General features: G+C 50.6%; 2 protein-coding genes across 15 annotated transcripts in view; one reads left to right on the top strand and one right to left on the bottom strand.

The window, feature by feature from the left end:
• Positions 1 to 4,420, top strand: part of PIK3CD (phosphatidylinositol-4,5-bisphosphate 3-kinase catalytic subunit delta) — a 98,099-nt gene extending 93,679 nt beyond the window's left edge. For all 11 annotated transcript variants that reach the window (XM_073007854.1, XM_073007853.1, XM_007980627.3 and 8 more), the window contains 2 exons: positions 209 to 341; positions 1,276 to 4,420. In XM_073007854.1, coding sequence (XP_072863955.1) covers positions 209 to 341; positions 1,276 to 1,413 — 271 coding nt within the window. In that variant the 3' untranslated portion in view covers positions 1,414 to 4,420. The remainder of the gene's footprint in view (positions 1 to 208; positions 342 to 1,275) is intronic.
• CLSTN1 (calsyntenin 1) overlaps positions 3,345 to 26,333 on the bottom strand; it is a 98,905-nt gene continuing 75,916 nt past the window's right edge. For 2 of the 4 annotated variants that reach the window (XM_007980637.3, XM_007980636.3), the window contains 13 exons: positions 25,746 to 25,931; positions 20,817 to 21,065; positions 20,308 to 20,429; positions 16,026 to 16,188; positions 12,423 to 12,479; positions 10,840 to 10,997; positions 10,424 to 10,572; positions 9,905 to 10,131; positions 8,624 to 8,794; positions 8,055 to 8,200; positions 6,397 to 6,532; positions 5,847 to 6,031; positions 3,345 to 5,053 (listed from right to left, as the gene is read on the bottom strand). In XM_007980637.3, the coding sequence (XP_007978828.1) occupies positions 4,856 to 5,053; positions 5,847 to 6,031; positions 6,397 to 6,532; positions 8,055 to 8,200; positions 8,624 to 8,794; positions 9,905 to 10,131; positions 10,424 to 10,572; positions 10,840 to 10,997; positions 12,423 to 12,479; positions 16,026 to 16,188; positions 20,308 to 20,429; positions 20,817 to 21,065; positions 25,746 to 25,931 (2,147 nt within the window). In that variant the 3' untranslated portion in view covers positions 3,345 to 4,855. The remainder of the gene's footprint in view (positions 5,054 to 5,846; positions 6,032 to 6,396; positions 6,533 to 8,054; positions 8,201 to 8,623; positions 8,795 to 9,904; positions 10,132 to 10,423; positions 10,573 to 10,839; positions 10,998 to 12,422; positions 12,480 to 16,025; positions 16,189 to 20,307; positions 20,430 to 20,816; positions 21,066 to 25,745; positions 25,932 to 26,333) is intronic. The other 2 variants (XM_007980638.3, XM_073007855.1) reach the window with 1 other exon arrangement.

The following is a 26,333-nucleotide window of genomic DNA, read 5'->3' as shown; positions in this document are numbered from 1 at the left end:
TTGGGCAATGTGGGCAGGTTTGTGGGTCATATAGCAGGAGGCTGGCTGGGGCATGGGGGTCAGTTAGAAGAACTGGGGGCCTTGTATCCACCCATTTCCAGGGCAAAGGCAGGTGCCTTCAGGGAAGGGGCTGGTTGAATGCAGAGCGGCTCTCTGGCCTGTGGCTGGGAGGTCCCAGAGCCTCACCTCCTGTGCCCCCCACCTGCAGGTTCCGGGGCTACTGTGAAAGGGCCTACACCATCCTACGGCGCCACGGGCTTCTCTTCCTCCACCTCTTTGCCCTGATGCGGGCAGCAGGCCTGCCTGAGCTCAGCTGCTCCAAAGACATCCAGTACCTCAAGGTATGTGCCAGGCAGGGAGTCTTCTGTCGCCAATGGCCTTCCAAGGCCTGCCCCCGAGCAATTCGACCTAGGAGGGCCCTGAGTGCAGTAGGCCCCAAAGGGCACTGAGCTCTGTGTGCCTTACGCCGTCCCAGGACCCAGCAGTAGGGTTGGTGGGCGGTGGAGGGAACGTGGCTGGAGCAGAGTTGAGCTACCTGGGCATGGTTCCACCTAGTGGCAGATGTGTAGTGACCTCTTCGGGTTGGGCCACTGTGCTCAGGGGCTGCGGGGCTTTCAGGTGTCCACTGGGCCACATGAGATCTGGCTCCCTCTGCCTTCTAAAAGATATTTTTCGGCCGGGCGCAGTGGCTCACGCCTGTAATCCCAGCACTTTGGGAGGCCGAGGCAGGTGGATCATGAGGTCAGGAGTTCGAGATCAGCCTGACCAACATGGTGAAACCCTGCCTCTACTAAAAATAGAAAAGTTAGCCAGGTGTGGTAGCAGGCACCTCTAATCCCAGCTACTCAGGAGGCTGAGGCAGAAGAATCACTTGAACCTGGGAGGCAGAGGTTGCAGTGAGCCGAGATCGTGCCACTGCACTCCAGCCTAAGCGACAGAGTAAGACTGTCTCCAAAAAAAAAAAAAAAAAATATATATATATATATATGTATGTATGTATATTTATTTATTTATTAAAATCTGCTTTCAGAGGTGGCTTAGATAATGGCAGAGTGGGCCGGGCACGGTGTCAACCTGGGAACTAGGGGCTCTGGGGCCAAGACGTCTTTGGTACCTTCATTTGAGGGCGGGATCGGAATAGAGAGCTTTTCCTGGGATGCCGGGGGCTCTCTGCTAACCCCTTCATGCAGTGACTCTGAAGTCCCCAGAGAGGGCCGCATCCCAGAGCAAGGTCCGGGTCCCCTTAACGCGGACACCGCTGTGATTTGTTTGCAGGACTCCCTGGCACTGGGGAAAACAGAGGAGGAGGCGCTGAAGCACTTCCGAGTGAAGTTTAATGAAGCCCTCCGTGAGAGCTGGAAAACCAAAGTGAACTGGCTGGCCCACAATGTGTCCAAGGACAACAGGCAGTAGCGGCTCCTCCCAGCCCTGGGCCCGAGAGGAGGCAGCCGCGGGCCGTGGGGACCAGGCACGTTGGTTGTCCTAAAGGGGCTGAAGAGCCTGAACTGCAAAAAGAACTTACACAGCTGCCTTTTGTTTACACTGGTTATTTATTTATGACTTGAAATGTCTAAGGAGCTAAACAGCCATAAACGGAAATGCCTCCTTTGTGCAGCGGCGGTGCTGGGCCCCTCGAGGCTGCACCTGGCTCTCGGCTGAGGACTGTCACCCCAAGTCTTCCAGCTGGTGGATCTGGGCCCAGCGAAGACTGTTCTCCTCCCGGGGTAACCACCTTCCCAGGCCTCCCGCCAGACTGCCCGGGTCCTGGCGCCTGGCGGTCACCTGGTGCCTACTGTCCGACAGGACGCCCTGATCCTTGTGCAACCCACCCCGTGTGTCCTCCCTAGACTGAGTTCCGGCAGCTCCCCAAGGTGCCTGGGGTACCCTCTAGATTCAGGGATGTTTGCTCTCCACTTTTCAAGTGGGTCTTGGGTACGAGAATTCCCTCACCTCTCTCTGCTGTAAAGTGATTTTGTTTGCAGGTAAGAAAATAATAGATGACTCACCACACCTCTACGACTGGGGAGATCAGGCCCAGCCCCATAAAGGAGAATCTACGCTGGTCCTCAGGGCGTGTCAAAGAGATCTGGGCCTCATGTAGCTCACCCTGGTCACACACGAAGGTGAAGGTGGGTCAGAGGCGAATGCTGTGCCATTATCTCAATTTTTTTTTTTTTTTTTGAGATGGGGTCTCAGTTGCCCAGGCTAGAGCGCAGTGGTGCAATCTTGACTCACTGTAACCTCCACCTCCCGGGTTCTGAGCCTCCCGGGTACTCAGCCTCCTGAGTAGCTGGGGTTACAGGCGTGCACCACCATAGCCAGCTAATTTTTGTATTTTTAGTAGAGACAGGGTTTCACCATGTTGGCCAGGCTGGTCTCAAACTCCTGACCTCCAGGTGATCCACCCACCTCAGCCTCCCGAAGTGCTGGCAATACAGGCATGGCACCATGCCCGGCCCACTCTGCCATTATCTAAGCCACCTCTGAAAGCAGGTTTTAACAAAAGGATGAGGCCAGATCTCTTTTGGGAACCTGCTGTGAGAGTGCTCAGGTAGCAGAAGTGTGAGAGCAAGGACACATGCTGGGATCTCTCTGACTGTACTTAGTTTGAAATGGTGCAGGCTTAGTCTTAAGCCTCCAAAGGCCTGGATTTGAACAGCTTTAGAAATGCAGGTTCCAGGGCTTCTCCCAGCCTTCAGAAGCCAACTCTGCAGATGGGGCTAGGACTATGGGCTTTTAGCAGCCCCCAGGTGATCCTAACGTATCAGCCGTGGACTCAGGACCTACCCAGTGATGCTGTTGATCTCTCAAAGGTCTTCCAAAACTCAACAGAGCCAGAAGTAGCCGCCTGCTCAGCGGCTCAGGTGCCAGCTCTGTTCTGATCCACCAGGGGTCCATCAGCAGTCAGTGCTACCCGCGGGGCACCTCCCTGGCCACACGCCTGTTCCTAGCAAGTGCTGAAACTCACCAGACCGTCTGCCTTTTTGAAATGGGGAAAGCCGTGCGTGCGCGTGTTAGTTATTTAAGTGCGCCTGTGTGCGCGGGCGTGGGAGCACACTTTGCACAGCCACAGCGTTTCTGGTTTGGGTGTACAGTCTTGTGTGCCTGGCGAGAAGAATATTTTCTATTTTTTTAAGTCATTTCATGTTTCTGTCTGGGGAAGGCGAGTTCAGTATCACTGATGTGGGTTGAGACCAGCACTCTGTGAAACCTTGAAATGAGAAGTAAAGGCAGATGAAAAGAAAGAAAAAGTCTTTTTATGTTCTTATGTTCTCGGCTCAAAAAGAAACAAAGGAGTGCCGGTTTAAAACCAAAACAGGAGAGAAGACAAACCCCGCTCCGGCTGGAGTTAGAACCAGAACTTTATTGTAGCAGATACACTTTCTGACCTGCCAATCACCAATATACACATCTGCGAAGGGAAACCGCGCAGTGACAGCATGAGGACATCCCCTGGGTGTGAGCGTCTGTCCGCTGTCTAAACGGAGCCGCTACAGGGACAGGACATGGAGGATGGCCACACACAGCACAGCACAGCCACCAGTGTCCTCAGAACCAGCAGTCAGGGTCACAGAACAGTATTCAGAATGATTGCCCACCCGTTTTAGAAATCTAAAAGTTTACATGTAACTAAGAGCAAAGTGCTATGTGGGTTTTTAGACCATGACTGTTTTCTCTCCTTTTGCCCTACCACTGAACACAGCAGCAGAGCTCCTGGGGGGAGAGGGATTTCAACCCCCCATGGCAGGAGGCATCCCACGGGGGCGGAGGCTCTGGGGAGGAGAGAGAACAGGCTGTTGTGGAAAATTCCAGCACTTTGCCTTCAGGCCATGGGTCTCTGCTGGACGTTCTGAGTACAGATCACTCAGGCCTCCTGCCTTCTCCGAAGGGAGTGGTCAGCCGGTCTGCAGGACACCTGTCAGTTTCTCCTTTTACCAGCAGGGAAATGCACATCTAAGCATAAACCACAAGGCTGCACACGGTGAGACCAGGCCACTGCACAGGGAGCTGCTGTCGGAGGAGTGTGGAAAAGGGGCCAGTGACCCCGCACCCCTGCACCCCACGCCAAATTAGGAACAGGTCGAATCCCAAAAGTGAGGCCCGGCTACTTGTAGCTGCCAAAGGGCGGCCCTGGTCCGGTCTCTTGAGCAGCACAGCTAAAGGCCTGTGACCCTGACTCCCGGCCACACTCAGACCTGAGCAGGGGCTGGGACGGGGCTGGGCCTCTCCCTTCGGGGTCGGGGGAGGGAGGGCCCGGTGGGAAGAGCCCGTGCTCAGAGCTCTGAACTTCACTTTACATTCCAGTCCCGGGTTACACTAGCACAAAGGACACAAGGAATCCGATTTATTTACAAAATATTAAAAAGTCAGTTAATCATCTACACAGTACCCCCCCATCCTGCCATTATTTATACATGCACTAGTTTGGAAAAAATAAAAACTTTTTTTAAAAAAGAAAAAAATGATTACCGGGTGGAAGTGAGCATGTTTTACCCTTTGTCAGCGAGTCCAGCTGGCATGGCTTTTTTGGAGTGTGGGGGCCAGCGTCCTCTCCCCGGGGCGGGGGAGACTCCAGACACAAATGCAGGGCCTGAGGCGCTGCGAGGCCCCTGTGCGAGCCGGATGGCGGCCAGAGAGGACGTGTCGGCTCCTCGTGGGACTGAAGAGAGCGACCAGGCAGAGGGCAGGCGGGAGCCTAGGGTCCTACACACCAAGCACAGCGACGATCGTGGCGGGGAGGGGTCTGCACACCTACTGGCTGAAATGACTTTGTACATCGTGGACCCTTGGGACTGGGAGAACAGATGGCAGCAGAGTCTTTGGAAGCAGAAACCAAGATGGCCGGGGGCGCGGGTCAGTAGCTGAGGGTGGAGTCATCCCACTCCAGCTGCTGCTGCCGGGTCGCATTCTGGGGGTCGCCCTGCTCCCCCTCCTCCTCCTCGCTGCTCTCCGACTCTGCGCTGGTGATGTCATCTTCTTCCTCGCCGTCCTCGCTCTCCTCTTCCTCCTCCTCCTCCTCCTCCTCCTCACTGCTATGCTGGTCCTCATAGGTCTGACAAGGAGAAGTGACGGCCACGTGAGTCCGGCCCTGCCCACAGCCCTGTCACCCTGCATTCTCCTCTCCACAGCCACAGAGGAAGGAGAACTTGCCCCAGCGTCTCCCTCCCCAGTGACAGAGTAGCCAGAAGTGAAGGGAAGGCCGGGCGCGGTGGCTCACGCCTGTAACCCCGCACTTTGGGAGGCCAAGGTGGGTGGATCACGAGGTCAGGAGATCGAGACCATCCTGGCTAACACGGTGAAACCCCGTCTCTACTAAAAATACAAGAAAATTAGCCGGGCGAGGTGGCGGGCGCCTGTAGTCCCAGCTACTCGGGAGGCTGAGGCAGGAGAATGGCGTGAACCCGGGGGGGGGGCGCGGAGCTTGCAATGAGCCGAGATGGCGCCACTGCACTCCAGCCTGGGCAACACAGCGAGACTCCATCTCAGCAACAACAACAAAAAAGAAGTGAAGGGAAAACAAAGCTCCAGTCAGTACCCATGGAGTCACCCACATACAAAGCAGCTGGGGACAGCACCTTGGCTACCCCACCAGAGAACTCTCTCAGGAGTCCCATGGCCCAAGAGCGCCCAGCCCTGGCACAGCTCATCTCCACACTTGGTAGGCAGCACGGCCTTGAATAAGGCCTGAGTCTCGGTTTACCCATGAAGACACCTAAGCCCCAGGCTTGCTGAGCAGATGATGCGATGGAAAGCGTGTGAACCCAAAGGAGCCGCGCCATACTGGCTTCTCGGAGGCCCTGGCCCGCACTGCCTCTCAGTCTTGGAGGTCGCCTGCCCACTCCTACCTCCATGGGGTTGACAGTGATGGTCAAGGCGGAGTCGTCCCAGTCCATCTCGTTCTCCTTCCCGGTGTCCTGATCCCGCATGGTCCGCTGATGTGCGGCACGGATCCGAAACACCCCCAGGATGATCATGAACACCAGGAAACTGACGCACACCACAATCACAACGGTCGCAGTGCTGGGGACGACTGTGGGAGAATGAGGGGGCAGGGCGTGAGTGAGGTCACTCAGCCTAGAGGGCCACCGTGCCCTTGACCTCCTCGGCTATGCCCGGTCAAAACGGTCTGGACAGCATGCTTCATCTGAACCCAGAGGCCAGGAGGAAATACCAGGAAAAGCTCAGCATGGACCTCGAATCTGGCTCGGCCACATCCTGCTCTATGGCTGCGGGTGACATCATCTGCCCTCTTTGAGGGCTTTCGTTTTCTTTTGTGTGTGACGGGGAATAATTGGGACAGGGACTGACCGGCAGTCATGCTGAGCAGGAGGCTGTGCCCACGGTGGGGTGGGGGCAGGGCAGACGGCATGGAGCATCTCCCTCCCCTTGTCCTACCTGCAAATGGGTGGGGGTTGGCCAGGTTGTGGCCTGACAGGTCAACAAAGGAGCGGTGTTCCGGGTGCACGAACTGTGGCTGGGCAGCCATGTGGCTGGCGTGTTCCACGGGGTTGGCCGTGTGGATTACATTCACCTACAGCAGAGAAAGAGAAAGGAACGCTGGAGACATCCTGAGCCTGTCCAAAAGGTGACAGTGGAGTCCCGCAGCTGGCATGACCAGTGCCACTCAGAGTGGCTCCTGCACTGCAGCTGGGGGCAAATGGAGCTACGGGAAAAAGACAGACCAAAAAAAAAAAAAATCAAGAGTAAGCACTTAAAAAACAGAAACAGAAAAATAAAAACCAACCAAACAAAAGAGAGTACTAAGCACTTAGAAACTGCTGTAACAATCTAGTATTGTCAGATGTTCCAGAAATGTATCACTTTTCTAATTATTATTATTATTATTTGTTGAGACTGGGTCTTGCTGTGCTGCCCAGGCTGGAGCCCAGCAGCTGTTCACAGACATGATCATGACTCACTGCAGCCTGGAACTTCTGTGCTCAAGTAATCCTCCCCCTTCAGCCTCTCAGGTAGCTGGGACTACAGACAAGCACCACGCACCTGGCCGCAATCCATTTTTATTGCGTTTTATAAAAGATTATGCTCAAAACAAGAGCAGAAAAACAAGCCGACGGCCCTCCCCTTGGGTCGTTTGGGAAGCACTGGCGCAGACCTTTTTTCCTCAAACCACAGTCATGTGAAAGACAGCGCCAATCACTACCACTGATTTCCTTTCAAATCTGTTCCCCTTTGGCTCAAACAAAACAGGCGTCGGTTCTGCAGCACCGAATTTAGCATTCTGCTCTTGAGTTTGTGGTGAGATGTTCCATTGCTAAGAGTAACTTTGGGTCAATTTTCTCCAGGCCACAGAGGGCCTGAGCAATGAAGCAGCTGCTGGATAGGTCTGTAGACGACCTCAGAGCAGGATGAGCTGCCCTCCAGTCAGTGTGGCCTGTGAGTCACCATCACCAGCCTCAGCAGTACTGGTCCTGCCAGTGCGGGTGCCTGCATGAGCCCCTCTCAACCTGGGCCGAAGACTCGACTTCATTCGCAGAAGGGCCAGTGACCTGGCAAAGAATGCAAAGAACTTTTGGTTCCCTGGGTGCTGCTCTTTCTGAAACAGCGTCCTTGGCTGGCCACAGTGGCTCATGCCTGTAATCCTAGCACTTTGGGAGGCCAAGGCAGGTGGACTGCTTGAGCCCAGTGGGGACAAGACCAGCCTGGGCAACATAGTGAGAACTCGTCTCAATCAATCAATCAATCAATAAAACAGCATCCTCCTGTTTCTCTCATGGGAAATCTCAAGAAGCCCCAGAGGCATTAACTGCCACTTGCTCTTTGTCACCTCCCTCCAAGGTTCCTTTGCCTACAATTCAGGCTAAGGCAGCAGGGGAAAGGGGAGCACCCCCACCCCAAACATAACCTGTCACTCCAACAAGCCCAGGTGTAACCTGCAGCAGGCCCCAGGCTGGAAAGGCAGCCCCCTAGAATGAGCCTGTGCAGCTGCCACCATGAATGCTCTAAGGGCTGGCATTTGTGAACATCAGGGCTGCGAATCAGAGCACTCACTCACTGCTGCTATTGGCCCTGCTCTGTGGGAGCCCCGTACTCACCTCCACCTTAAATTCGTTGCTGATGTAACGGCCATTCAGCTCCGAGCAGATGAGCTTAAACTTCCGGTCAAGCAAGGACCTGGCGTGCCAGTTCCGATAGCGCAGGAGGTGCAAAACCTCCTCATAGCTGGCCATGGTGTCCACACCTGCGGGGGTGGAAAGGGGGAAGATTGCTGGGTGGCTTAGGGCAGGAGCATGGGCAGGGCTGCAGCCCTCAGCACAGGCAGGCTCAATCAGACACCGGGTTAGCTAGGCCAAGGGGTCACACAAGTTGGCTTTCCAGCCATGAGAATAAATGCAGTGTGCACAGGGGCATTCTTCCCTCTGCGGGGGACATGCCATCCCACGCCTCAACCCTCCCCCTTTAGAGAGCAGTGGCTACCCATCCGATTCCTGTCCAGGAGACAGGAGTGTGCATGCAGCCAACAATGATCCCAGTGAACGTGCTCCTTCCCCATCTCCCTCTACGATAACTCAACTTCTCAGATGGCAGGTGGCAGCCAGCCAAGAGCTCTCAAGGTCCTCTGTTGCGGCCTGGCTCACCAGCATGGCTGCGACGCTCCCCTTACCTGTGAAGGTCATGCCCAGCTCAGAGCTGCTCACTTCGATGCCCTTCTGCTGGAGGCGGGCCATGTCCACTTCTAGGCTCTCCTGCTCGTGGTTCAGCTCCTCTCCCTCCACCGTGACCTCACACGTATCCAGGTCATGCACGATCTCCTCAGACACCAGTGATTCTTGAACTGCAGAAGAGGCCCAACCAGAAATATAGTAGGGGCAGTGGGGCCCAGTGTGGTGGGGCACACTCGATGCCCTGCTGGCTCACCCCAAACCTACATGACGGAAGCGTGAGTTGCTTTCTTTTTTTTTTTTTGAGACGGAGTCTCGCTCTGTCGCCCAGGCTGGAGTGCAGTGGCCGGATCTCGGTTCACTGCAAGCTCCGCCTCCTGGGTTTGCGCCATTCTCCTGCCTCAGCCTCCCGAGTAGCTGGGACTACAGGCGCCCACCACCTCGCCCGGCTAGTTTTTTGTATTTTTTAGTAGAGATGGGGTTTCACTGTGTTAGCCAGGATGGTCTCGATCTCCTGACCTCATGATCCACCCGTCTCGGCCTCCCAAAATGCTGGGATTACAGGCTTGAGCCACCGCGCCCGGCCACGTGAGTTGCTTTCAAGAAATGGCCAGATGCGGTGGCTCATGACTGTAATCCCAGCACTTTGGGAGGCCGAGGCGGGTGGATCACCTGAGGTTAGGAGTTCGAGACCAGCATGGCCAACAGGGTGAAACCCGGTCTCTACTAAAAATACAAAAATTAACCAGGCGTCTTGGTGGGTCCCTGTAATCCCAGCTACTTGGGAGGCTGAGGCAGGAGAATCACTTGAACCCAGGAGGTGGAGGTTGCAGTGAGCCAAGATCTCATCACCGCACTCCAGCCTGGGTGACAGAGCGAGCCTCCAAATCAAAAAAAGAAAAAAAAAAAAAAGAAAGAAAAAGAAATGGGGGAGTTTCATGTGTCCCGAGTAAAAATTGTGGGGACATTGTGCCCCCATGGGCTGACCAGCCTGGCAGGCACAAGCAGTGTCTCCCGCAAGTGCCCTCAACCCCCTCAACCTCAAGCCACATCTCAAAGCCTGACAGCGACCAGGAAAAGATGCAAGACCCCTGCAGATGGGATTCCAGAGATCACCCTGAGCTCCAGCTCACGGGTCAGATTCCAGAAGCACACCTGAGAGAACACCAACAAAACATTAAAACCTCCCCAGATCCCACAAAGACAAAGAGCCCTGCAAATACAACGCCACAGCGGGGCTTCCGGCCGAGGCAAGGCAGGCCGCGCCCCACAGAGCACATTACCTGTGGGGTCCTCAGCCCCGTCCCCTTCAGGCTCCACTTCTCTCGTGATGGTGCTGATGATGCGAAGCTCAGGGAAAAGGAACACCCCTTCTGAGCTTTCAAATTCAGAAGCTGCTCGGGCAAAATGGTGGACGCCACTCAGGCTGATCTTGGGCTCCTCAGGCTGTAAAACCATCACGTAGCCATCTACCGGGGGGACCGAAATGCAGGTGGCCTCGTTAAAACACCTGCCAGCAAGAAATGGGGAAGGGTCAGGGCTTTGGGAGCCGATCTTGGAGCCCACCTGTGCAAAGGCACATGGAGGTGGGATACCCAGGCCCCTACTAACACCTGCTGGGGCCACTCCAGGAACACACTTGCAAACATGATGCATAAATGTCACTCAGATCTCTCCCCTGCACTTTCTGGTAACACACGACGGCTCACCTTTCCCTACAGAAGGGGTTAGGCTGTCTTAAAAACCTAAATATACCAGTGTCATTGGGCGAAACAGGCCTACTGTTGACAATCAGGACGTACTTGATTGTGCTGGTGATTTTGAGTCTGCGAATTCCGGGCGTGGGGAACTGCCGGGAGTTCAGGTATGAGATGTGCTGCATGGCCTTATCCAATTCCCCGATGTCTTCTCCCTCCAAGGTCAATACCAACTGACTGGGGTGTGCTTGGATCTGAAATCACATCAGACACACACAGAGAAGGGGAATAAGGTGGTAACTGCAGGAGCTGAAACCACGGATGCCTCTATGAAGGGGACTGGCCTGGGGTCGATTGGAATTGCTGACTTGAAAAAGAAAAGCTCGTTTAAGTCCAGCAAACACAACTCTTTAACCCAACAGTAAACGGATCAATCACAGATGACTCCCTCATCCCACCAGCCTCTGGGGCTGCAGCCTCCGGGGCCCATGCGTGCTATGCAGTGGAGCGCTCCGTGTTACCTGCACGCCTCTGCCACTGTCTTCCGGGACCTGCAGGTCCAGCCCCTCCTTGCAGGTATACAGACAATCGATCACCTTCTTATCTGCGAGTTTCCCGGAACGGAGAGTTAAGCCAGCCAGATTGCCTCGGAAATACTGGGTCATGTGCAGGTCGCCACCTTCGGGTCGGGAGAAAAGGTGGAAGAGTCAGGCATGCAGCTCAGCATCACCCAACTCACTTCTCACTCAAGACGGCGTTACCGGTGCTGGCAGCTCGGTGGATGGACATGCGGGTTAGTTCATACCAAGTCCTGTTAGCCTTGCAATCTACATGGAAGCGCAATGAAGAAATTAAACCGTTTATGATCATGCACATGGCCTGGAGAAAGGGAGAGTTGGGGGCGCCTCACCTGAAGCCAAGAGGTTCCCTGAGGGTCCCCACACCTCTGGCCACTCCCCGGTAAGGTGGCCTACCCTGTTCTCATCACCAGGGTGCATGGTGACACTTCCTACGCCACCAGCCTCTCCAGCCACTGCCTTCTCAGGTGGCTGGGTTCCCCGTGGCTGTTTTCTCGGCCTGGCACGCCCTGGGGAATGAACCCACACAAGCGAGGCAGGGAGGATAAAAGGGAGGCTTAAAATACTCCCTGTACAGAACGGCCTATTTCAAGGATGCTATGGTATTGAGTCCCACCCTTCCTGCCTCCTCCTGAGGACTGCTGAGAAGTGCAGATGTTACAAGGAAAACCAAAACCCAGAAAATGGCCCTTGATAGATGACAACAAAGAGCCAAAAACAGGTTACACTAAACCTTGTTCTTAAACTGAAGAAGGAAAAGGGACACATTTTCAACAATGTGTCTCATTCTGGTAAGAAAATCAGGCACTGTAAATCATCACTAGGAACTGAGGCTTCTAAGAAATGCCCATGCCTGTAATCCCAGCACTTTGGGAGGCTGAGGTGGGTGGATCACCTGAGGTCAGGAGTTCAAGACCAGCCTGGCGAAACCTCATCTCTACTAAAAATACAAAAATTAGCTAGGCATGGTGGTGCACGCCTGTAGTCCCAGCTACTCGGGAGGCTGAGACAGGAGAACTGCTTGCACCCAGGAGGCAGAGGTTGCAGTGAGCCAAGATTGCGCCACTGCACCCTGGACAACAGAGCAAGACTCCGTCTCAAGAACAAACAAACAAACAAAAAGTCAATTTAAAATTTACTGCCAACCAGGACAGAATATCTAGAAACAAGTCTTTTCCTGTCTCGTGGTTCAGCCGCATGACAGTCACCAGGCGGCCTCCCAAACCCTGCCTGTGAGACTGAAAAAGCAGGGAGCCTCATGCAGTGGGGTCAGGGTCAAACTGGATGGGGGGAAAAGTCCCATGCGTGCACTGCCTGAGATGTCATTTGTCCTCACTCCAGCTGGGGTCAGAATGGGCAGAAAAGGGAACTCCAAGAAGCAATGGGGAAGCGCAATGCAGGGAAGCGGCTCAGATGGTGTCCAGGACCAAAATGCAACTGGGACATTTCATGCTACACGTGGAATGAATCAGTATCTCATCTTTAAATGAAACACAATAGTGAATGTAAGGAAAAAATCCAGCAACCTGCAGAGGCCACAGTCACAGGCTCAGTTTCATTGTCATTTTCAACTCCTGAAAACTCTGTGGAAAAGCAAGACAAAGACAATAGAAAAGGACCAAGAGGTTAGGGTCTTCAAACCAGACCTTGAAAACCAGGTTTGAGGCAACCAAGTATAAAACAAGAGAAAATTCCTTTGTGATCCCGCTCTGGGATGTACCCATCTGGATGCAAGCTTGTACTGAATCACCTTTTCCCAGAAGTGACATTTACCACCCCCAACCCCAGGCTTCTTTTGTTTTCTTCTTTTATTCCACCTTCGCACATCCTCCTTGCCAAAACATACGTTAGATTCAAAATAAGATGAATGAAAGTACACACATGGAATTCGTTCCCCTCCCCAATCCGTGCTATGAAGTAGGACACTCCACAGAGGGTGAGCCTGGGCTGCAGCGCTGTTCCCGATATAAATAACACCAAGTTCCGGATCAACAGCACCTCTTCTCCTAATAGGGAAGACACTGTGCAGGCAAAACGGCATAGCACACACGTGTCCAAAGCCTGGGACAAAGTAAACATGCGGAAGTCCGTATATTTTGGAAGCACCAAACAAGTGTACAGCTGTCTAGCGGTTAACCTTTGGGTGATAGAGGAAAGAAGACATTTTCAATCACTTTTTCTGAATGAGAGGGAGATGCAGAGGCTAAGGAACCCACCTAGGGAAGCATAGCCTACTGTGCACCTGGGGACCCTAACCACCTTCAGCTCCTCTAGCTCCTGGATCCAGTGTCCTGACTATAACGACCTACCAGAAAGGCCCACATGTGGCGGCTGAGCACAGAACCAGCCCTCTCCAGGTCATGCTGTAGGAGAAAGGCCGCTCCTCAAGCTCTGCAGCCCTGTAGCCCTCCCCTCTCTGGTGTGCTGGGGCCCCTTTCGGGCTGCGGCTGTGTGGGGACACGTCGAGGGGCAAGGCTAGAGTTGTATCCAGGTGAAGCCCATGTGAGTCACAGGACTGTGCAACCTCCACACACACCAAGATTCCCCTACAACACGCTGGTAGAAGGCAATGAAGCTGCTGCCCACAGCCCAAGTTCTCCACGGCAGAAGTGTAGCAAAAGTGGCAGAATCCACCGAAAAAAAAGAAGAGGAGATCCTCTCTCCTGTTAACTGAGTTTTAAAGAATCTGGGGGGCTTCTGTTTGTTTGTTTGTTTTGAGACAGAGTCTCACTCTGTCACCCAGGCTGGAGTGCAGTGGTATGATCTTGGCTCACAGAAACCTCTGCCTCCCAGGTTCAGGTGATTCTCCTGTCTCCCAAGTAACTGGGATTACAGGCGCACGCCACCACTCCTGGCTAATTTTTGTATTTTTACTAAGGACAGGGTTTTGCCGTGTTGGCCAGGCTGGTCTCGAACTCCTGATCTCGAGTGATCCACCTGCCTCTGTCTCCCAAAGTGCTGGGATTACAGGTGTGAGCCACTGCGCCCAGCTATCTTTCATAAATTTCTAACCTTACTCGAGGTACAATGTTTCCACAGGGAGAAAAAAAAAAAAATCAAAAAGTAATTAATGATGATGACATCTTGAAATGACACAGCACAGAGTCCAGTGCAAGGGTCAAAGTGGCAATCACGAACCTCTGGGGTGGGTTCCATGAACTTGGATAGGAAAAATTACATGCTTATTTCCACTAACTTCTGAAATTCAGCATTTCCTTTGGTTATAAATGTAGGCTATACATCACAGCAGTGTTAGCAATGACTGCAACTTTGTCACCAACAGAAGGCACTGATATTTGCGTATTAGGCCACAGCTGTTGCAGGTGCCACCGGGATCCTCACACAGCCCTCACAACCTGGAACTTACACCACTGTTGGACCTGCTGCTAAAGCTGGTTCTTCATTTGTTAACATAAAGTACCACCGGTGTTACTGTTTCACAAATGTGGTATTTCAGGATGTTAATAACGATATTTCAGTTGAACTGATTGCCCTGAAATCCTAGATATTTATTTTGTAGATTAGTAAGAAGGGATCTATCCGCCTTGCCAGACCACCCAAGGGCTTCATGGCACAAAAAAGGGCTTAAAACCCCAGGTCTGAGACGGGCACGGTGGCTCATACCTGTAACCCCAGTACTTTAGGAGTCTGAGGTGGGAGGATCTCTTGAGTCCAGGAGTTTGAGATCAGCCTGCGCAACACAGTGAGACCCCATGTTTATAAAAAATTAAAATAATAATAATAATAAAAACACTGATCTGGTGGGTCTGAGCGTGGGCCCGGAATACAGAGGTTTTTCTTTTTCTTTTTTTCTTTTTTTTTTTTTTTGAGTTGGAGTCTCACTCTGTCGCCCAGGCTGGAGTGCAGTGGCTGGATCTCAGTTCACTGCAAGCTCCGCCTCCCGGGTTTATGCCATTCTCCTGCCTCAGCCTCCTGAGTAGCTGGGACTACAGGCGCCCGCCACCTCGCCCGGCTAGTTTTTTGTATTTTTTAGTAGAGACGGGGTTTCACCATGTTAGCCAGGATGGTCTCGATCTCCTGACCTCGTGATCCACCTGTCTCGGCCTGCCAAAGTGCTGGGATTCCAGGCTTGAGCCACCGCACCCGGCTTTTCTTTTTCTTTTGAGACAGGGTCTCACTCTGTTGCTCAGGCTGGAGTGTAATGGGGCATTCTTGGCTCATGCAGCCTCTGCCTCCCAGTTCAACTGATTCTCCTGCCTGAGCCTCCCGAGTAGCTGGGATCACAGGCACACGCCATCATGCCCGGCTAACTTTTGTATATTTAGTAGAGACGGGGTTTCACCATGTTGGCGAGGCTGGTCTCGAACTTCTGACCTCAAGGGATAGGCCCGACTCGGTCTCCCAAAGTGCTGGCATTTGAGACACCATGCCTGGCCCACAGGCTTTTCAAAGTAAAAAAATTCAAAACCCTAGCTCCTGATTAATCAGCTGGGTGACGCTTGGCTTGTTGCGTCTCTAGGCCTGAGTTTCTTCAGCTATAAAAAAGGGATTTTAAGGTTTAGGTGAGATGACGTGTATAAAGGAGTTGGCACACAGCCTGCCACTTGGTAAGTACAAGTAACAAGCACTGGTGCTCTGGTGGTTATTGTGTCTTCTCTCAGCAGACTTCCATGGAACCCTCCCCATGCGTGGCCCTTGCTGAGGGTGAACAGAGCCCTCACAGCCCTCCTACCAGGTCACCAAGTGATAAACACTCTGGAAGAGTCCTCCAGGTCCAAGGCACGCTTCTACTTCTGTGTCCTTTATTTCTCTGCCTGACTCTTGCTGTTGTCTCTTTGTCCTTGTGAACCTTTCAACAGACGGATTAATTTATAAAACAGTTCCCCCCACTATACTCTCCCTCTGTGCAATGTTCCCTCCTGGGTTTCCGGGAAAGGTGACGGTGTGGTCAGTCCTATCACCTTTATGGAGCACCCACAGATAGAGCTACACTAGCTTTAGTGGGGTATCGGCAATGTCCCCAAACAGGATGTACACAGGAAATGGAAGGAAGAGATCCAGGATACGAAGGTAAGGCTGTAAGACGCTGACCACAGCCTGCTGCCACCAACCTAGTAAAGAGGTACAACTTAATTCTCGAGTCGAGGGCTGGGGGTAATGACAGTTACCTTGCCAGCAAGCCCCCACCACGAGCTGAGTTTCTATCTTGGATGGATGGAGCGGGTAATCCTCAGTCACAGAGAAGGGCTCGTGGGACGTGCCATCCACATAGAGAGTCACGCTCGGGAATTCCACATTGAGGACATAGTGGTGCCATTCCTCATCACAGACCTACAGAGACAAAGGGAAGCGGGGGTGGTGAGATGTCCACTTTCCTTCTCATCAATGCCCATGGAAACCAAGTCACCCAAAACAAGGGTCCTCCTAGAAGGAAAAGAATGAAGAAAATCTAACCACAAAATACCTGCAAATACATCTCACCAAAAGAAGTCCAGCCTCTCTAGGCCATCTCTAAACTACGTGACATGCATTGCTCACTAACCACAGGACACAGCCCAAGCAGGGGGCTGCCCAGTTCTGCTCTGCCAATAGCATAGCACCAGGAAGTTCCTGTATGGGCAAGCTGGATACCCACCCTCTAAAGGGTTGAGTTAGTTTGCCACTGGCCATTCCTTTTCTGAATAAAAATAAAAAGTGCCTTTAGGCCAGGCGCAGTGGTTCACGCCTGTAATCCCAGCACTTTGGGAAGCCAAGGCAAGATCACTCGAGGTCAGGAGTTTGAGACCAGCCTGGCCAACATAGCGAAAACCCGTCTCTACTGAAATTACAAAAATTAGCCAGGTGTGGTGGTGTACGCCTGTAGACCCAGCTACTCAGGAGGCTGAGGCACAAGAATTGCTTGAACCTGGGAGACAAAGGTTACAGTGAGCTGAGATTGCGCCACTGCAATCCAGCCTGGTGACAGAGCAAGACTCTATCTCCCAAAAAAAAAAAAAAAAAAAAGTGCCTTTAATCTCAGAATAAGGCATACCACAGTACGTGTATTTTATTTTCCAACTCAAAGTTGATTATCTCAATAAATATGAACATCAGCTCCAAGGGCATCCCAAATCAAACTGTGTTCCCATCCCGTGATGAATGAGCGTGTGAAACTGCATCAGCCAGCTGCAATGGCGGGCCCCTTATCTGGGTCGTAACTCAAACAAATTGTAAAAACAAAAACATTTATAAGGCTACTTGAAATCTGAACATTGGCTATTTGATCATATTAGCAATTTGACTGTTAGTATTTTTTTAAATGTGAAAAGAGTGCTGTGATTTTGCTAGTCTATCAGAGGTATGTAATGACATACAGGCGTCTACAAGAATGAAATGCTCTATTTGGGGTTTCTTCAAAATTATTAAGTAATATTTGAGGGTGTAATAAAAATTTTCAGCAGTGGATAGGGGTAACAATGAAACAAGATTGACCAAGAGTTGGCAGTTGTTGAAGGTTTAAGGGCACACTAATCTGTCTGCTTTTATATAAGTCTGAAATTTTCCATAATACAGTTTTTAAACAGTATATACTTAGAAGATACTAAATATATACATACAGAATATGGCTACCATAACAGAACTGTATCTAAAATGTCTACCTATGTTGAAAAATATTTTTCCAGGACAAAGCCTTTCTTTTTTTTTTTTTTTTCTTTTTTTTTTGAGACGGAGTCTCGCTGTGTCACCCAGGCTGGAGTGCAGTGGCCGGATCTCAGCTCACTGCAAGCTCCGCCTCCCGGGTTTACGCCATTCTCCTGCCTCAGCCTCCCGAGTAGCTGGGACTACAGGTGCCGCCACCTCGCCTGGCTAGTTTTTTGTATTTTTTAGTAGAGACGGGGTTTCACCGTGTTAGCCAGGATGGTCTCGATCTCCTGACCTCGTGATCCACCCGTCTCGGCCTCCCAAAGTGCTGGGATTACAGGCTTGAGCCACCGCGCCCCGCCGACAAAGCCTTTCTTTAGTTTCTTTTCTTTTTTTTTTGAGATGGAGTCTTGCTCTGTCACCCAGGCTGGAGTGCAGTGGCACGATCTCGGCTCACTGCAAGCTCCACCTCCCGGGTTCACGTCATTCTCCTGCCTCAGCCTCACGAGTAGCTGGGACTACAGGCGCCCGCCATCATGCCTGGCTAATTTTTGGTATTTTTAGTAAAGATGGGGTTTCACCATGTTAGCCAGAATGGTCGCGATCCCCTGACCTCGTGATCCACTTGTCCTCGGCCTCTCAAAGTGCTGTGATCCCAGGCTTGAGCCACTGTGCCTGGCCTCTTTAGTTTCTTGAAAATAATTATGGTAATAGTTTCTGAGAAATAATCACTCACATAAATAAAAAAATACACCAATAAGAGATGAATGCTACCCAGCCTGACCAGTATGGAGAAACCCCATCTCTACTAAAAATACAAAAATTAGCAGGGTATGGTGGCGCATGCCTGTAATCCCAGCTACTCAGGAGGCTGAGGCAGGAGGATCGCTTGAATCCAGGAGGCGGAGCTTGCAGGCTTGCAGTGAGCTGAGATGGCGCCATTGCACTCCAGCCTGGGCGACAAGAGTGAAACTCCGTCTCAAAAAAAAAAAAAGAGATGAATGAGATGAATGCTACCAACTGGACACCCACTTCATCTTTCCACTATCATATTCTTTTTCCTTTCTCATGTATTCTCTTTTACTTTTATCTATCCTATGATTATTTTAGACAATATTATATTTTAGCAACTGCAAGCACATATAACATATGTCAGCTTTTGCCCACTAACTCCACAAGACAAATAAATGATGATAAGGCCGAAGGTTTCCTTCTCATCCCAACTCTACCGCAAAAGAAGAAATGATCTATTCTGATTTTAATGAGGTTTCTCATTTTATAGTGCTCTCTCATTTCCTGTAACATGTGGGGTTTTTCACAGGATATTTGCTTTTTATCACAGTAACTGCTAGAAAATTAGCTTTGCGGCTGGGCACAGTGACTCATGCCCAGCACTTTGGGAGGCTAAAGTGGGCGCATCACTTGAGGTCAGGAGTTCAAGACTAGCCTGGCCAATATGGTGAAACCTCATCTCTACTAAAAATACAAAGATTAGCAGGGCTTGGTGGTACGTGCCTGTACTCCCAGCTACTCAGGAGGCTGGGCAGGAGAATCACTTGAACCCGGGAAGCAAAGGTTGCAGTGAGCCAAGATCGTCCCACTGCACTCGACAGAGTGAGACTCCGTCTCAAAAAAACAAAAACAAAAAAACCAACAAACCCCACCACCACCACCGCAACAGAAAATTAGCTTTGCGAAGGCAAGACATCATCAAAAGAAATGTAACTTTATCTAAGGTCAGAACTGTCAACTAGTTCAAGAAGCAGTTTGTCTGGCACCTGAAAGGTGCCAACATTGCTGGTTCCTTGAAAATTTAAGATATCCCGTGATGCTGAGAACTGCTGATTCACCTGGGGCTCCCTGGCACAGTTTAGGAGCCAAGGCTTTAAATGATGCATAAATAAACACAAGGATCTCAATCCCAATTGTATTTTTTTATTTTTATTTTTTTGAGATAAAGTCTCGCTCTGTCGCCCAGGCTGGAGTGCAATGGCGCGATCTTGGCTCACCGCAACCTTCGCCTCCCGGGTTCAAGCAATTCTGTCTCAGCCTCCCAAGTAGCTGGGATTACAGGCACACACCACCAGCTAATTTTTGTATTTTTAGTACAGACGGGCTTTCACCATATTGGTCAAGCTGGTTTCGAACTCCTGACCCTCAGGTGATCCACTTGACTCAGCCTCCCAAAGTGCTGGGATTACAGGCGTGAGCCACCATGCCCAGCTTCAATCCCAATTTTAAGCAAACACTGCTTATTTCAATAACAGTATTTTGAATATAAAATACACAATTTTTATAGCAAGACTGTATATAAAAAAGTATGGGAAAAAATGTAGGCTTTTAGTGGAAAGTTGTCAGATTTAATTTGCTACCCTATTACCCACAGACACAGAAATCATAAAATTATAAATATACACTGACTATACACAGCCAGTCATGTGCAAGGTTGCAGTACCTGCTTACTCTCTCTTAGAAGATCATAATTAGTGTTTTTCTTTTTCTTTTGAGACGGAGTCTCACTCTGTCATCCAGGCTGGAGTGCAATGGCACAATCGCAGCTCATTGCAGCCTTGACCTCCTGGGCTCCATCAATCCTCCCACCTCAGCTCCCCAAGTAGCCGGGACTACAGGCGTGTGCCACCATGCCCAGCTGATTTTCATGGTTTTTTTTTGTTGTTTTTTCTGTAGAGACAGGATCTCAGTATGTTGCCCAGGTTGGTCTCAAACCCCTGGGCTCAAACAATCCTCATGCCTCAGCCTCCCAAAGTGCTGGGATTATAGACGTGAGCAGCTTGCCCAGCCCTATTAGTGCATTTTCAATTCACTTACCTGATTCAATTTCCAGTGGAATTCTGCAGGTCTGTATTTCTTCTCCTCAGAAGGATCCTGACGGAGGAGGAAGATCAGCCGGCACCCATGGACGTAGAGCGAGTAGTGGTGCCGATTCATATCTGCAAAGGCAGTTTCTACGGGTAAATTGCCAACTGAAGACCCAAAGGAGAAATAAAAGCTGTTTCTTGAATGGATTTTGAAGACACAATTTCATCTGCATAAATGAACTCTTCAGCTGAGCCAAGGCGGAGCTTAGAAACAAACACACCCGAGCCTTCCTGAGAAGCGGAACCTGTGATCACCGTGGACCCCACTGAGCAACAACAGCAAATATCCAAACGCCCAGGCCGTGGCCCTCGGGGACGTGCCCCAGGCACACAGCACAGCACATGGCCTACGAGCACCAGGCCTGGCATCGGGCCCTGGGAAAAGAGAGGGAGCCCACTGCCGGCATCCACCCCGCCGGACACTGGGGCCTGGCATCGCGTGCAGAGCTGTCACCCTACCTGTTTTATCAGAACTGCAAAGAATCGTCTCCTTCTTCCTGCCAAAAGGCCCGTGTCTCATCCACACGGAGATGGTGAATGGCTCTTTGGGGTTGACCGACACGATGCCATCCGGGATCCTCACTGCCTGGGTGCCATTGAACTCAAACACCTGGTCGCTGTCATGGCCATTGTCGGTGGGGAGGCCCACAGTCCAGTTCAGGGAGCCACTTGGAGATGGCAGCAGCTCGGCGGTGCCCGCGGCTGCACCTGAAGCCACAGTGCTCAGTGAAACTCACGTGAGGAGCCAGAGGTCCCGCGCACCTCAAGCCCCCAGGCACATGCTTGTCTTACACTTTGAGGCAATCCGCTGGCTCCAGTTTATTTATTTATTTTTTTTCTTTCGAGACAGAGTCTTGCTCCGTCACCCAGGCTGGAGTACAGTGGCGCAATCTTAGTTTACTGCATCCTCCACCTCCAGGGTTCAAGCAATTCTCCTGCCTCAGCCTCCCGAGTAGCTGGGACTACAGACACGCACCACTACGCCTGGCTAATTTTTGCATTTTCAGTAGAGCCGGAGTTTCACCATGTTGGCCAGGCTGGTCTCGAATTCCTGACCCCGTGATCCGCCTGCCTCGGCCTCCCAAAGTGCTGGGATTACAGGCATGAGCCACCACGCTTGGACCTTTCAGTTTACTTCTCTTCAAAAATCAGGGTTTTAAATTACAAAAATAAAAGTAACAACCATAAAAGTAACAACCATAGATTTGTATAAGGAAGGGAAAGGGCCAGGAGGCCAAGGCAGGCGGCCAAGGCAGGCAGATCACAAGGTCAGGAGATCAAGACCATCCTGGCTAACATGGTGAAACACCGTCTCTACTAAAAATACAAAAAATCAGCTGGGTGTGGTGGCGGGTGCCTGTAGTCTCAGCTACTCGGGAGGCTGAGGCAGGAGAATGGCGTGAACCTGGGAGGTGGAGCTTGCAGTGAGCTGAGATCATGCCCCTGCACTCCAGCCTGGGCGACAGAGCAAGAATCCGCCTCAAAAAAAAAAAAAAAAGAAGGGAAAGGAAGCATTTCTTGTAATCTGATCCAAATTATACCATTTCAGTATAAACATCCAGTTCTCCTTTGATAAATATACCCAAAAATGATGTGTTTTCTTAGAAAAATGGGAGTCCTGGCCAGGTATGGTGGCTCACACCTGTAACCCCAGCACTTTCGGAGGCCAAGGCACATAGATTGCTTGAGCCCAGGAGTTGGAGATCAGCCTGGACAACATGGCGAAACCCCATCAACACAAAAAACACAAAAATTAGCCAGGTGTGGTGGTGTATCCCTGTAGTCCCAGCTATTTGGGAGGCTGAGGTGGGAGGATCACTTGAGCCCAGGAGGTTAAGGCTGCAGTGAACTGCGATTGTGCCACCACACTCCAGCCTGGGCAAGTGCGACCCTGTCTCAAAATATACATAAACAAATAAAATAAAAGTGGAGTCCTGCTATGTATGTGCATAATATGTATCTATTCCTAGTAATATTCTTCTATCATGTAATTTAAAATATCTGAATAGCATTTCTTTCTTTCTTTTTTTTTTTTTGAGACAGGGTCTCCTCTGTCGCCCAGGCTGCAGTGCAGTGGTGCAGTGTTGCTTTAAATGCAGCCTCGACCTCCCAAGCTCAAGCAATCCTCCCACCTTAGCCTCCAAAGCAGCTGGGACCACAGGCACGTGCCACCATGCCCAGCTAATTTTTGTGTTTTTTGTAGAGATGGGGTTTCGCCATGTTGCCCAGGCTAGTCTCCAACTACTGGGGTCAAGCAATCCACCCACCTCAGACTCCCAAAGTGCTGGGATTATAGGCGTGAGCCACCACGCCTGGCCTGAATAGCATTTCATTGTACAGATACAGCATCACTTACTGACCAGGCTCCCAGGTGGGCACTGAGGCTGTCCCTAACCTTTTCCTATTAAACCTCATCTGCATGCACAGCTTTGTGTGTCTCCATGATTATTCCCTTAAAATAAATTCCTAGAAATGAAATTACTAAGTCAAAGAACACAAAAAATGTTTTCCAACTGTTCTTATGTATTGCCACATTCAAATTAAAAAAAATTTTTTTTGTCCACAGGAAAAGATTTTGCAAGCTCCTTCTTGACTAAGCTATTACTCAGAGCAGCAGGCCTTGGCTGGACCAGCCTAGTCTTTTAGAGAGTAACAGAAGACCTTGGTCCAAATCTTAGCTCCTGAGGCTAGGCGTGGTGGCTTGCGCCTGTAATCCCAGAACTTTGGGAGGCTGAGGAGGGCAGATTGACTGAGGTCAAGAGTTCAAGACCAGCCTGCCAAGAAACTCTGTCGCTACAAAAATTAGCCAGGCATGATGGCAGATGCCTGTAATTCCAGCTACTTGGGAGGCTGAGGTGGGAGAATCACTTTAACACGGGAAGTGGAGGTTGCAGTGAGCCAAGATAGCACCACTGCATTCCAGCCTGGGCGACAGCGAGACTCTGTCTAAAAAAAAAAAAGAAACCACACACACACACTAAAACCTCAGCTCCTGAATATGTGGCCTTGAGCAAGCTACTTAACCTGCTTTAGTCTCAATTGTTTAATTCCTCTGTAACAAGGTTAATACCCACCTACTCTGTAGGCTTGCTGGAAAGACTACGCTAAAACACACATAGAGGTACCTGGCCTAAGGCCAGGCATGGTGGCTCATGCTTGTAATCCCAGCACTTTGGGAGGCCGAAGTGGGTGGATCACTTGAGGTCAGGAGTTGGAGACCAGCCTGGCCAACATGGTAAAACCCCATCTCTACTAAAAATGCAAAAAGTAGCCGGGCATGATGGTGGTTGCCTGTAATCCCAGCTACTTGGGAGGCTGACGCGGGAGAATCACTTGAACCCGGGAGGCAGAGGTTGCAGTGAGCCAAGATTGCACTATTGCACTCCAGCCTGGGCGACAGAGGGAGATTCTGTCTCAAAGAAAAAAGAAAAAAAGAAAAAAAAAAAAAGTGCCTGGTATATAGTAAGCACTCAAATTCTTTCTATTCTTCCTAACTTTATTCTGCTGAAAAAAAATTTGCTTAATACCATGAAATGAGAAACAGAATAAATTTTATACACTATACTTACATGCATGGTTTAAAACAGAAAATGTGCCAGATCTCCTGACTTACATATATTGAGGTGACAATTACGAATAGTTGGATTCGGAGTTGCCACACCCCAGTATACTCATCATCGAGCTGCGGCAGCATAATGTCTAGTTTTCTCCTTTGGTTTATTTACCATATGATAATTTTTTTCTTTTTTTTTTTTTTTCCTAAGACAAAGTCTAGCTTTGTCACCTAGGCTGGAGAGTAGTGGCACGCTCTTGGCTCACTGCAACCTCCTGGGTTCAAGTGATTCTCCTGCCTCAGCCTCCCGAGTAGCTGGGATTACAGGCACCCGGCACCACGCCTGGCTAAGTTTTGTATTTTTACTAGAGACGGGGTTTCATCATGTTGATCAGGCTGCTCTTGAACTCCTAACCTCAAGTGATCTGGATAATTTTCAATAATGTAAGAAAACCAGTAACCTAAATCTCATGGTTGTTATCAGGCTAGTGAAAAGATTGATCAGTTTAAGAAAATGCTCCCTGAAAAGCTGTTTCCAAGTAGCTCTTGAAACACAAAAGACCCTTCCAGTTTATGAAAACGGTGCTTCATTTAGTGGGATTTATCACCAGCCAACTACATGCTCTTCCCTCAGCATCTTCCGTGACAGCCATCCATACCTCACTTCTTCTTCATTTAGACAAGCCATAAGCCAGAAAAATATCCACAGCCAACAGTAAAGAGAGAGGCCTAGCCTTCCGGTGGGTCTCCCAGTGATTCTGTCTCTCAATTTCTCCACACAATATTGTGATATAGAAAGTCTATGAAGATTCTCAGTTAGATGTGGCTATCTTTAGTTTTGATTTTCTAGTTCGTGTTTGTCAAAAGCTATTGTATTACTTATATGTTTCCTTCCATTCTTTTTGAGACAGGTTCTCACTCTGTCATCCAGGCTGGAACGCAGTGGTGTGATCCTGGCTCACTGCAACATCCACCTCCTGGGCTCAAGCGATCCTCCTCCCTCAGCCTCCCAAGTAGTTGGGACTACAGGCGTGCACCACCACGCCTGGCTAGTTTTTGTATTTTTTTTGCAGAGACAGGGTTTCGCCATATTGGCTGGTCTCGAATTTCTGAGCTCAAGCAATCTATCTGCCTCAGCCTCCGGAAGTGCTAAGATTACAGGCATGTGCCCCCACGCCCTGGCCTTTTTCTTCAGTTTGTAAGTAAACATCTCATTTCGTGTAAAACTCACTCCATGTACTCCTACAGAAGCCCTTTTTGGATGATTCTCAATGTATGTTGGAGAAATACTTCCTTCAAATCAGTGGTTCTTTTTTAAAAACAGGGTCTCGCTCTATTGCCCAGGCTGGAGTGCAATGGTGCCATCACGGCTCACTGCAGCCTCAACCTCCCAGGTTCAGGTGATCCTCCCACCTCAGACTGCCAAGTAGCTGGAACTGCAGGTGCATGCCAACATCCCCAGTTAATTTTTCAATTTTTTTGTAGAGATGGGGTCTCGCTGTATTGCCCAGGCTGGTCTCAAACTCCTGGGCTCAAGGGACCTTCCCACCTCGGCCTCCTAAAGTGCTGGAATTACAGGCATAAGCCACCATACCTGGCCACCAGTGGTTCTTAAAATGCACATATACACAACACATTCAATAGATGTTTGAACATATTCAAAGCCTATCCAGTATTAAAACTAGCCAGCAAGGCAGCAAAGTTCATTTCGGAAATGTAGATTCTCTATCACAGTTTATAATTAGGAACACAACACACACAAGTATTTCCAGTTGTAAAGGTCCCTCCCACCTTCACTGAAGCTAGCCGGATGCAGGAACGCCTGGTCTCCTTACCACAGAGCCGGTGGAGGGACTTCTCCGAGTAGGTGTCTCGGTCGCAGCCTTTCCCTATGTGGCTGGTTTCTAGCTCCACGGTGGCCTGTACTGAGGCAACTGGCTCATCACATGTTTCCAGGTGGATATTTGGAAAGACAGCCAACGCGCCTGTGCCCGGCTCATACTCAATCCTATTGTTCCATCCTGTGTTGGTCCACAGATCAGCAGGGGAGGAGAGAAGGAAAACACACACTTTAGGTTGCTGCGGCATATTAGTTTTAAGAACAGATGTGGCCGGGCGTGGCTGCTCACGCCTGTAATCCCAGCACTTTGGGAGGCCGAGGGGGGCGGATCACAAGGTCAGGAAGTCGAGATCATCCTGGCTAACATGGTGAAATCCCGTCTCTACTAAAAATACAAAAAATTAGCCGGGCGAGGTGGCGGGCGCCTGTAGTCCCAGCTACTCGGGAGGCTGAGGCAGGAGAATGGCGTGAACCCGGGAGGCGGAGCTTTCAGTGAGCCAAGATCGCGCCACTGCACTCCAGCCTGGTGACAGAGCAAGACTCCATCTCAAAAAAAAAAAAAAAAAAAAAAAGAACAGATGTG

Source organism: Chlorocebus sabaeus, chromosome 20 (assembly GCF_047675955.1).
Source record: "Chlorocebus sabaeus isolate Y175 chromosome 20, mChlSab1.0.hap1, whole genome shotgun sequence".
In the NCBI taxonomy this organism is placed as follows: domain Eukaryota; kingdom Metazoa; phylum Chordata; class Mammalia; order Primates; family Cercopithecidae; genus Chlorocebus; species Chlorocebus sabaeus.
This window is presented reverse-complemented; position numbering and strand designations above follow the sequence as displayed.